General features: G+C 34.5%; 1 protein-coding gene across 3 annotated transcripts in view; it reads left to right on the top strand.

Annotated features, from left to right (window-relative positions):
- The window catches only part of PTPRR (protein tyrosine phosphatase, receptor type R), a 223,204-nt gene that overhangs the window by 193,215 nt on the left and 17,104 nt on the right, over window positions 1-12,885 (top strand). For all 3 annotated transcript variants that reach the window (XM_006923740.2, XM_006923741.1, XM_006923742.1), the window contains 2 exons: window positions 8,435-8,545; window positions 9,857-10,014. In XM_006923740.2, the coding sequence (XP_006923802.1) occupies window positions 8,435-8,545; window positions 9,857-10,014 (269 nt within the window). The remainder of the gene's footprint in view (window positions 1-8,434; window positions 8,546-9,856; window positions 10,015-12,885) is intronic.

The raw sequence follows: 12,885 nt of genomic DNA, 5'->3' as shown, positions 1-12,885 counted from the left end.
AGAAGTTAAAACTGGGACCTTCTGTCAAGTGAGCACCTGCAAGGGCCACAGCTTTAGTGAAAAGGTGAAAAATAAACCTTCCTACCAAAATAGGAGTATAACAGGAAATTAATCTATCTAAGTCTGGCCTCCTCATGGGATAAATAAAAAGGTTCTGTTGGGTATTCAGAATTCAAAAACCAGTAAATGCCAAGTGGCATTTAAAAAGCTTATAAAAAGTAATACCAATTTGTAGTGCTTTGTGGCACTTTACAGAGACAAAAGCAAAAACTTTCTGGATACATATACTCTCAACTTACACTTTACAGAATTTCCACAGAAAAAGCCCAGCCAAATATAAACTCATACATCAAAATTATAAGATACACAAGTAAATAAGCAACATAAGGAAAAATCAGAAGAAACAACAAAAAGTAGAAATAGATCCACAAAAATTTGAATAATAGAAATTATACAGTATAAACCATATTTTTTTATAATTAAACATACAAAATATAAAATATAAAAAACTTGAAAAGGAAGAAATTACTATCAAAAAAGACTAGGGAGATTTTTAAACAAACCAAAGAGTCCTAGAAATAATTATTATATAGACATTGTTATGAAAAAGAAAACCTCATCAGGCAGGTTCAATAGTAGGCTGGGCACAACTCAATAATTACTGAATTAAAAAATAGAGCTAAGAAAATTACCCAGAACATCAAAATGACCAAAAATATGAGAGTTTAAGATATGTAGAGGAGAGTATTTAAATGTCCAATATATATCTAATAGGTGTTTTGAAAGAAGAAAAAGGAAAATATAAAAAAGAAGTAATCTTTGAGGAAATAATGGCTAGGGATTTTCCAAAGCTGATGAAAGATTTGAAAAGCACAATAAATTCTAGACTAGATAGATCAAAGTAAATCCACGACTAGACACATCTATGGAACTGAAAAACACTATTGAGACAATTTTAACAACCAGGATAACTAATGAATGGCTTCTCGATACCGACAATAGAAGCCAAAAATCGACTGCATAATACCTACAAAGGGATGAAAGAAAATAATTGAAGACCCAGAACTCATGCAGGATTTAGCAACATTTCCTGCATCTTAGTAGAATGAATAGATTGTCACGATGTCTTTTCTCAAAGCACATTCATACACTAACTATCTATTTCTTCTTCAATTAAAAATAAAATAATATAGGATGTGGTTCTATAGTGTAGCAGTTAGCATGTCTGCTTTACACGCAAAAGGTTCTGGGTTCGCGCCCCAGTGGAGCCATGGTCTATGGTCCATGTTCTACAGCCATGCCACCCTGAAGAAGCCCAATGTCTGATCTGAGAAGCTAAGCAGGGTTGAGCCTGGCTAGTACTTGAATGAGGGACTACCTAGGAAGACCAGGTGCTGTAGGCATAAATAATAATAATAAATAATAAATAAATAAAATAAAATAATATAATATAAAATGAACATAAAAAAGCCCTGTAATTTTATGTAATTATGTAAATATAGTATGTAAATGTTTTGAAACAAATCATTATATTTTCCACAGAAAACATTTCTTACTTGTCAGTGTTGCATATTTATTAAGGATTGACACTTGGCAAAGCATATGTGAAACAATATCTCACAAGGATTACAGAATAGGTTGTAGTCACTGTAAACTGAATCATAATGTTGTCTTCAGCATTTCAATCCTTGACTCTTGTGATACATTCGTTTTCTTTTATGGAAAAAGTTAGATATATGTCTTTAGTGCTTTAATTTGTTCTTGAGTCAGGGTTTCATTAGGATAGAAGTAGCTAAGATCGTTGGTTAGTCAGAGAGCATTCCCTAAAGGTTGACTAATACGTGACATATTTTTTTAAAAGTCTGGTAGGGATGATATGAGCAACTGGCGAACATGCCAAAGCCCCAACAGACAGTTTCTCTTCTCCTCTGTCCCCAAGACTAATGTTTTCATTATAACAGAGCTGCCGTAGGCAATAAATATGAATTTCAGTGTGATACTGAGTTGGTTGATGCTCAGAATTCTCCATTCTGAGTCTTCAAAAGAATAGAGCCCCTCTTTTTTTTTTTTTCAAGTGCATCATACTTGGAGTTAACCTGTTGGTACTATTTTCAGAATTCACAGTCTCCAGAGGAAAACCAAGTGAGTCTGTTAAAAGCTAGTTTTTAAAAAAAATTAATGGCCACATGAAAGGAAGATTGAGGATTTTATTTTTCTCTTTGGCTAAATTTAGAAATTTGAGAGGTATTCTTTCTTTCTCTTACCATTTTTATCCTCTCGTCTTTTAAAATGTCTGTGATATATCTTCTGGAAGTATCAAAGTTAAATATATTAAGTTACAGGTTTTCTATGTGCAATTTGCTACATGTATTTTCCTGTAGCCAGTCATAATCCCAAATATTGTAGTAAAAGTTTTGACTTTTTTATTGCTGATTATTCATTAAATTAAAATAAGACTTCCTTTCCATTCAGACTTTCTGAAGATGTAAATAAAATATTACAGAGGAAACTTTGATGTTTTACAGATCAAAATGATACTGAGAAGTCTGGCTGAAAAAAAAATGCAGTGGACTCCAAACTACCAGGAAAATGCTATTTACCATAAGTGTGCCAACTTTCAATTTTGTTAAGCCTCATTATTTAGAATAGGCAAAAATCACTTCCTCCCCACCAGAAATGGAGGTAGAGTTATCTTTAGAAATTCCCAGGCTTTATATTTTCATGAATCTTTCTAATTTTTAATTAATAAATAAATGAACAATTGCTAGCTCTTATTTAATAATCTCAGTATCCTCATAGTTATTTTTTTATATAAAATGAGAATAAATAAAAAATTTAAAAATAGAGCAGAAAAATCAGTTTTATAGCAAGCAAAGAGATTATATTGCTGGTAAATTTGAGTTCTTTCATTTAGATAAATCTCAAGAAGAAGGGAATTCCTCTTGAAAGAAAGAGAATCTTGAAAACACAGTGTTCAAACTCTTTAAACATCAACAATTGCATTGCTAGAGAAGAACTGCAAAATTAGAGTTAGATCAGTCCAAAAGTGAGAAATAGTATTTGCACATTTCCAAAGTCCTCTGACCACCTCTGGAGGTTACTTGGTGCCTCTGGCATCCCCTTCTAAGAATGAGGGAAGTAGCTATAAATGTTGCTCATATTACATATGCTGTGGAAGATATTTTCTACCCACTACTATTTACTGAATGTATATGCAAAGCACAGTCCATACATTCATTCAGTTATTTTTCACTCTAACTCAACAAAGTAGATTTTACTATCCCTATGTTATGAATGATACATCTGAAGGCATTTAACTAAAACAAGCCTCAAGGTTAGCGAGTACTGGAGGCCAAATTTTAGTCCAGGTTTGTTTGATTCCAAAGCCCATGCACTTAGTTATTGCCCCAACAGAACAACGGGCCAAATAAGAAAGCAAGACACTAGAAGGCAAGCAACTCACTTTTGACCTCAGAGAGCAGCACTGAATTTATCTTTCATGAATTGAAGGAATCACATGGTGATTTGGCCTACATAATACTTCTCTCAAGTATTTAACACAGACATATGTTTTTCTATATTTACATGCATCTTTCATCTGAGTTAACTATGTGACGTTACTCATAAACCTCAGCTTGCCCATTGATTGACCTAGTCAGTTTACCCTCAAAAAGACATATAAAGAAATCATATTTAAAGTTTTCCTTTCTTTCATGCCCTTCCTTTCTCTATCTGATAAAATTATAGAAAAGATTCATTTTAATTACATTTATTTAGCCAAATAGCTCATATGAAGCCTTAGAGCTTTTTAATAGGGTCCCAAAGAGTGAGTAGGTACACAAAGGAAACAATCTAGGCAGAGCAACAGCATACAAAGGCAGACGAGAAACTGCATGGCAATCTGTACATCTTAGTCCCCTCCCCCTTTTCACCTGTCCCTCTAACCCCCCCTTCCATCCGGCAACCATCAAAATGTTCTCTGTATCTATGAGTTTGTTTCTGTTTTGTTTGTTCATTTATTTTTTTTTAGATACCACATATAAGTGAAATTATATGGTATTTGTCTTTCTCTGTCTGACTTATTTCACTTAGCCATCCATGTTGTCGCAAATGGCAAGATTTCATTCTTGTTTATGGCTGAGTAATATTTCATTGTAATTATGTACCATCTCTTCTTTATCCATTCATCTAACGATGGACACTTAGGTTGCTTTCATATCTTGGCTATTATAAATAATGGTGCAATGAACATAGGGATACATATGTCCTTTCAAAATAGTGTTTTGGATTTCTTCAGATAAATACCCAGAAGTTGAATGTCTAATCACTATGTTGTACACCTGAAACTAATATAATATTATATGTCAACTGTAACTGAAAAAAAATTTTTTTAATTAAACAAAGAAGCCACATGACCTGTTTGAATTGAGTAGTTTGGTGTGGCTTAAGAGTAGCACAGTAGGAAGTGAAGGGAAATGAGACTGGAATGTTTAGTTGTGCCAAAAAATGTAGGACTACGCTTTAAAAAAAACCAAAAAAACAAAAAAAAAATACTTCAGGCTTTATTATATAGGCAGCAGGGTGCCACTAAACTAAATCTGTATTTGAAATGGAGTGACATAATGCAATTTGTGTATCGGGAATATAATTTTTGGCAAGATATAGGATTTGGACTTGAGAAAAGCAAGAGGGAGCAGGGTAATAGGTTAGGAAGTTGTAGGCGTAGTAACAGTCCAGGTAAGAAGTACGGAATGAAGGCAATGCCAGAGCATATTGAGAAAAGGGAACAGATTCAAAAGTTGTTCCAGAGATAGAAGTCACAGTGCTTAGTTTCCTACTGAATGGGAAACAAGGGGGAGTTTGACTTCAGGATTTCTGCCTTGGAAGACAGTGGAAGGTGAACCTTGGTGGGCAGGAAGGGAAGATTTGTGAGAGAAAAGAGTTCTATTTTTAACATGTTGTATGAGGACTCCTGGAGACTTTAGGATGGTAAAGCCTACCAAGTAATTAGAAATAAGTGTGTAGAGCTCTAGACAAATGTACAGATAAGAGATAGAAACTGGACAAGTTGAATTTACACAGTGGTATTTGTTCAATGGGTCCTGGCCCCCATGAGCATTTCCTCAAAGAGCCCTAGCAAAACACCTGATCTTCAGTTTCCTCTGCTGTAAAATGATGTAATAATAATAATAATAATAATAATAATATCATCTGCTCCACCTAACTCAAGTGATTGTGAAAGAGATTAAGTGATATGTGGGTGAAGGTACTTTTAATATTAAATTGCTGCCTTAATGTCAGTAATGTTTAGTTGGAAAACCAGGTATAAGATTAACTACAACAATAGTAATAGTACATAATCTGATCCATTCTATCCCTCTCATAGGCTAATGAACTCAAATGAAACTGACCATCCCCCTATTTATTTAGAGCCACTTTCTATGTTATGATATATCTCTTTAGTTCATACAGCAAAATCTCTTTGATTTTTAAATGCATAGAATTTAAAAAGAAAGTTGCTTTTTAAAAAAATTTTTTTCAGGCAACTAAACTACTAGCTAGACCTCCTTTTTCTTTATATACGAATACTCCTAACATGGTAGGGGTGAGCAGGAGGGTCAGAAAAAAAAGATCATAAAAATATGAGTCTCCATTGCTTTGCTTTGCATTCTACTTTTGCTATGAATCACTGATTATGAAGAATTGGTTGGAGTCCAGAATCCTCAGAGTTAGGGTTTGCTAATTACTTGTTTGCACAAGAGACACATGGCCCTCTGAAAACCTCTTTTTCCTCTAAATTATGAATTCTTGGAATTAATAGATAATTTTACTGAAAGGATCAGAATAATAATGATTTGGGGTTATAATCTGCTAGATAGCATGCTATTTTGAATTACCTACAATTAGTGTGGTTTCACAATATTATCTGTAAGAGAGCATTTTTCTTCCTTGCATTTTTTGCCTCTTTCATGTCATTAGCACCACAATAGAGAAACCCTACAAAGCTGTTCACAAAAATATTTTAAACATGAACTTGTGCTCTTAGAAACAACTACATTTGCAGCTCTCTCTACCTCATATTCAAAAGCACCCACACTTATCTGGTCTATTTTTCTAAATTCTCCTGAAAGGAGGAAAAATGTATTCAGTGTGTAAAAATAAGCTATTGTATCTCAGAAAGGAGATGGGATGCCTAATTAAGGGTTGTTTGAATGAACAAGTCACATTGCATTGTCTACTGAGAGCTGGCTGCCAATTGAATTTTTGGTAAAGAGTCAAGAAAAACATTCAAGAGGGTCCCAGCAAGCTTGGGAGAGAAGCAGGCAGCACTTCCATTTATCAAGTAGGTGCACAAGCCTGTTCAGGCATTGTTAAAAGTCAGGGTGCAGGCTGTGAGCTCCTGCCTCGAAGCTTTTCCTGCTGGTTTCGAGAGCCACCTTCCAAAAGAGAGGCCTGCTGTTCAGGTCTGATTGTAGACAATGTGGCACATATGCTGGACTGCTGGACCACTGAATACCTCTTTTTTTGTTCAATACCTGTTTCAAGATTCTTTGTCTCTTCTTCGATTTATCCAGGAGGCATGGGTTTTAAGATACACAATAGCTCAGGTCTTGTAGCGAAATAATCGATGCTCTATTGAAAGAAACGAAGTAAATCGGTTAGTATGATTATCTTTAACAAACTGGAGAAATTTTAGACATTTGACAACTCATAAATGAGGAGGGAAATAAAATGCTCTGTTTTTAAAAGGTTTTACTTTTCTCAATATCTGGTTATGTTAACCAGAGTAAGCCTTTAGCCTGGTTGCCTGACAGTCTTGGATGTGGGGTGGCATGTAAATAGAGGTGAAAATGACTTACTTTGTTTGGAAAGAAACCAGAAAATAGAAGATGCAAATGCGTTTTTATTCTAATGGATGAAAGAAACAGCGATTCCACCAGGTAAAGGGACTCCTTTCCTGGCTCTAATTTGTGGGATAGTTAATACTTAGCATGATAGAGTCCGGAGATGTGTTTCTGATACTGTACGTGTCTTTTCTTTTAGTTCTATAATTCTGTGATTCTTTTGCTGCTCTTTTGAATCATAAGTTCTTAATTACATAAATGTGAAGAAACAAGTGCCCTGAGTACTAAAAGGTCCCAACTGAAGGCAACAAGTGACAGAATTTCTCTATAAAAATGCATGTGTGTTTGGAAGAAAATAAATGCTATTTAAAGAATACTTATAAAATTAACATTGCTTCCCTGGGCATTTGCAATAAAACATCAACTTTCACACTTTACATTAATCATTAAAATATGTGGAAAAAATTAACGGGTCTTTTGCAGTCAATTAAAAGGAAAAATAATAAATAATATTTGTATATATGTACACTTGAATTTCATTTTGCAGTTTTCTTTAAATAATGTAGCTTGGATATAAAAATATAATGTTTAATGCATGATCTAAGGCATAATTAATGATCTAATCACTTTAGATAAAAAACAGAAAGCCCAGTAATTATAAAATGTAATAATAACAACAACTACAATAACAATAATAGCAACATGTTTTGAATGCTTATTATTTGTATGCCTGGCTTAGTCCTAAGTGCTTTCTATGTATTAAATCATGAGAAAACTGTGGCCAGAGAGATTACTTATGGATTCACAGCTAATAAGTGGTAGAACCAAAATTTGGACTCAGGCTCTCTGACTCCAAAGCCTGCACCTTATCCACCACTTTATATTGCCTTGCTTGCACTATAATTATTATTACTGTTATTAAACCCTTCAAAGAAGATCCATTATAAAAAAATATTTTAAAAATAAATTCGTTATACATTTATTTTTAATAGACTCCATAAATGAAAAGACTACTGATCCTGGAAAATATACCATCAAAGAGGTATAAAGGCCATTACATCTGTTTTACGTACAAGCAAACCCTCATTCTGTGGCATCTAACACATTACAGATACTCCTATAAGATGCTTCTATTTGATGAAGCAAGAAATTGATACTTGCCTCGATCATCATGATAAAACATTCTTCTGATTTCTAGTCATCACATGATAAACTCTATATTTGGATGTTAATTTCTTAATTCATAATTTAGTTCTTAATCTGTTCTTATTTATCTGTGGAGTTTGGGGAAATTTTGCCTTTATCTATTTTTTGTATGGAATTAGTAGCAACAATGTTTGTCAGACACATGCAAAAATTTATCCTTTATTTTAAAAATCACTTTATTGAGATGTAATTTATATACCACAAAAATCATCTGTTTAAAATATACAATTCAGTGGTTTTAGAGCATTTACAAAATTGTGACAATCGATACTTGATTTTTTTTTTATTATTCAATAAAAACTCTTGAGATGCTTGAATGAAAAGTGCTCCGAGGCCAACAAAAATCACTAATACTTGCTGTGTTCTTCTTTCCCTTTCATCAGAAATGTGTGTTATACTGGCCTGAAAAGAGAGGAATATACGGGAAAGTCGAGGTTCTGGTTATCAGTGTAAATGAATGTGATAACTACACTGTTCGAAACCTTGTATTAAAGGTAAGATTATGTAGCTGTAGCTACTTACCAAGCAAGTAGATGATGTTAGAGGGTTACATTTCTAGTTTGAATTGTGTATCCTCATAAGTACTACAGATTCCATTTAAACAAATGAAATAATGTCAAGATCAAAGAGAAATTATGAATATTCTCTCATGTATTTCTTTGTGGTCCGCTACTACTAGCATGTGGAATAATTAAATAAGTAGATATTCAGGAAAGTCACTAAGCAGGATGTCATGATCTAATTTGCATAAATAAAAGATCTCTCAGTTTAACTTTTTGAATGCCTTTTACTAAAGACTTGCTCTGGAGACTTTATCACGATATTTTGTTAACATCATCTTAGCCTAAGCAGCTTTAAGTAAGGCTTGGAAACCGTGAAAGAGAAAATCTGTGCTTGTGGGTGGCTGTGGGAGGCAAGATAAGCCCGAAGTGTTGATGAAACCTGCCAAAACTTGGAGTTACAGTAATTTATAGGGACTTTCCCCAGACCAGATAACATCATAGGAAAATTATCTTATTTAACTTACGGGCAGCAGATGTTGAGAAATGTTGCCATGGTACTGTTTTTGTTTCTAGAGAAGAATTATCTCGGATTCTTTCAATTCTATCTACAGCCTCACCTCTGGAACATAATCATCACAGAGAGGGAGTAGAGGCAGAGCTGTACCAATGGTTTTTAATGGGAAGCTCAGGATAGGAAGGCAATTGCCAACACCTGTTTTTCAACACATGTCCTCAAGTGCCTAGTCCAGGCCAGGCCCCCAACCAGGCACTGAGTTTTGAGATGATATGCATGGACCTTCGCTCAAAGTGATTCTAATTTAGTGCCCCCTGTAGCTCCTTCACTACCGAAATTTGGAATAAGTGTAGAAGTATTAGAGTGATTGAACATAAAATTTAGAGTTTTTATATTTGTTTATATGCTTGTAATAACTTCTCAGGAATGTGCAAAGAGCAGGAAATACACTATATTCCAATTCTTTCTTGGCTACATTTTTATCTACCATTTTGTTTATTGTAATAAATTACAAACATATGTTGAGCATATGTCACATATACACTTTCTATACTAAATATATATTCTCACTTAATAGAGACAATACTGTCAAACATTGATATAAGTATGTTTACAGTAACGTCTTCTCAAGGTGCAGGGTTGTTTTTCAAAAATCTCCTAGGTTTTTTCCCCACTTAGAAATAAGTTGCCAGCAAGTTGGGAATGATAGGAGGCATGTAGTACTGTGGTTTGGATGACTTTTAGTTGCACAAGTAAATAAGGCATTTGGTGGCTATTGCTATTTTCAGCAAGGAAGTCACACCCAACATGTGAAGCATTACTGGTATACCTCATGGCCCGATCACAAGACTCCAGATAGCGCCCAGCCCCTTCTACAGCTCATGCTGGATGTAGAAGAAGACAGACTTGCTTCTGTGGGCCGAGGGCCTGTGGTTGTCCACTGCAGGTAAGGCATGAACTGTCCTTTCTGCCTAAGCAAACTATCCATTCTTTGAAAAGTTATAGAGCAGATGGAAGTTAAGTTTTGCTTCCTGGTTGTGACTTCATCAGTAAATTAAATACTTATCGAATTTGGTTAACTTCCTAATATTTGAGTCTTGATCAAGATGATATTTACAGTGACAATAGTAGGGTATTTTCAGCAAACAATTACACAGTGGAGGAAATACCACTTCTAAATAAATGCCTTGGGGAACAGGAGATCTTATTCAGTCCTCTACCTTGAAACTTTTTTTGATTCATTTAGTCTCATCAGCCTAATGTACATTGGGAATGACAGATATGATTTTTTTGTTATTATTAGTAGCTTTTTGTTGTTTCTAGATGGCACCTGAACTATTGTATCTTAGTAACATTTATTATTGTATACTCGAATTGTATCTTAGTAACATTTATTATTATTTCAAATTTGATGAAAACCAGTCAATTATTTTAAAAGTTATTTCATGTAAAACAGAAGGGAATAAATTATGAAATGGGAAGTGGGCAATTGGTATTTCTCCCAAAGGAAAACAAAGTGCTATTACCAGAACATAGGTTACTGGGGGTTAGGCTGGCAAAAGCAATAGATGTCTGTGGTGGTTCCCTTACTTAATGTCTAGCTTAAAGGTCTCTTCTCATAATCAATATCTTATCCCCCTTTGTTTTCCTTTTATTATACCTAAACAAAAGCAAATATTTTTTAAAGTTATTTAGATAACCAGTCATTTATTCTCCATACTTCCTCAAAATACTGCAATTTGGGTCACTTTCTTTAACTAAAGTCTTATAAGATAGATTTTGATAATATCTTTAATAAGTAAAATACATTATTTTAGATGATAATTTTAGCCTCCTTCTCTTTTGAACCTTTATAGCTTAATTAAGGGTAAAATTTACTGTACGTCTATTTATCTAAAGCATTATTATCCAGTTTCTAGCCTTAGGTCTCACTCTAAACTTAGCTTGGGGCCAAGAGAAAACAATCTAATTGGCCATACTTTAGGGCTGGAATAGTCCCCCACCCCAAATCATAAAACACTCAGGATATCTAAAAGGAAGGAGCCACTTCCCCTATAAAATCAGTTCCCCTTCTGATTACTATTTCTAAGAATGAGACCATCTTTTTTTTCCAGACACTCAGTGTCTAATATTGACAGTTATCTTTGGCTCTTCTCTCAATTTCAGTCTCAGTATCTAATCAGTAACCAGAGTGGCTTTCCCTTCAAAGCTTCTCCCATTATCATCACTTCCTGTCCAACCACCCAAGTTCAGGCCTTCATGACCTCATCCATGTATTATAGAAGTAGTCGGCTAATTGCACACACCCCCCCACTTCCCCACGCCCCACCCCAACTACGGCCTACCCTATGCACTTCTCTTGGATGATGCTCTTAAAACTCTTTCATCACATGGAGTCCCTGCTCAAAACTTCTCAATGGCTTCTCATTGCCTAGAGAAAAAGTTCTTAATCTTAGGTCTATGAATGAGCTACAAGGGTCAGTGAAAGCCTTGAAATTACTCGAACAAGTTTGAGTACACAAAGTCGTGTTAATTTTTCTGGGGAGTGAAAGTTCATAGCTTTCATCAAATTCTAAAAAAAAAAAAAAAAGGTACTACTGTTTTAGAAGATAAGTCTAAACCTCTTAGATTTCCACGTAAAATCCTTTACAACCCCATGTACCTTCCCAGTCTTATTTCCCACTTCTTCTCTAAAGTAACATTCTCTTCAAGCCAAGGTAGTCTACTCATTGTCACACCTCATATATTCTGTTCTGCAGCAGTTCTTTCCTTATCATGCATGAGACATTCTCTCTCATTCAGGATAATAAAAATGCCTGCCATTCACAGGGTACAGTTCAAATCCTATTTCTTTAATGAAACAAACTATAGATGCTTCAACTAATAGGGACCCATTCTACCTCTAAATTTCTATGCACTCACATTTAACAAAAACAAATTCCAAATAAGAGAAATAAATGCTATTTGAGTGCCAAGAGGGGAGCTATGAATTTAAACCAGGAGGATTGATGAAAGCCTCAAAAATTCGGAATAAAGTCAAATGGGATCTTTAAAAATTACCAATGTGTATGGTTTTTAGAGGCGGTAGAGAGGGCATTTCTGACTGAAGAACTAGCATTAACACATACAAGGGAAATTGGAAAATAAAAGGTATTTTTCGGCAGTGATTCATGTAAATGAAAAATAAATGGCACAAAGGGTACAAGGACAGTAAAAAAACATAAAGCATGAAAGTTAGTCACATTCATATTATTCAAGGTCATGAATGCCATGGTAGAGAGCTTAGACATAGTGCTATAACTATTGGGAGCCATCTAGTTTTTGAGTAGAGAGTAATATGATAGGTTCCTAGCAGCTGTGTGTATCATGAATTAGCCCAGGAAAAGAATTGAGACTTGAAAACCATAATGAGATCATTGCTAATCATGAAGTAAGGAGATGTTAAAAATGTGAGCACAGTCTATAAAAGGAAAGCATGAATCTCAAAAGCTCAGTAGAGGTGGAAAATATAAGAATTGGTAACAGATTGGATGTGGGAGGTGAAGGAGAAGGAGATGTTGAAGATGGCACCAAGATTTCTAAGCTGGAAAATTTGTGGCTGGTAATGCCATTGAGAGAAAAGATAATTCTGTTTTAGACACACTATACTGAAGCAAGTGCAAAATAGTAACATCAAGAGTTTCAACTAGGAGATGGAGGCCAATCTAGAGTTTAGGAAAAATTCAGAGAATTTAGATGTAGATTTGAGAGAAATTTACATAAAAACTATTAGTGGTTGAAATTACTGAGACTGAGAGAGAGATCTATATCTACCTAC

Source organism: Pteropus alecto, unplaced genomic scaffold, assembly GCF_000325575.1.
Source record: "Pteropus alecto unplaced genomic scaffold, ASM32557v1 scaffold76, whole genome shotgun sequence".
In the NCBI taxonomy this organism is placed as follows: domain Eukaryota; kingdom Metazoa; phylum Chordata; class Mammalia; order Chiroptera; family Pteropodidae; genus Pteropus; species Pteropus alecto.
The sequence above is the reverse complement of the archived record's forward strand: the minus strand, read 5'-3'. Positions and strand labels throughout refer to the sequence as shown.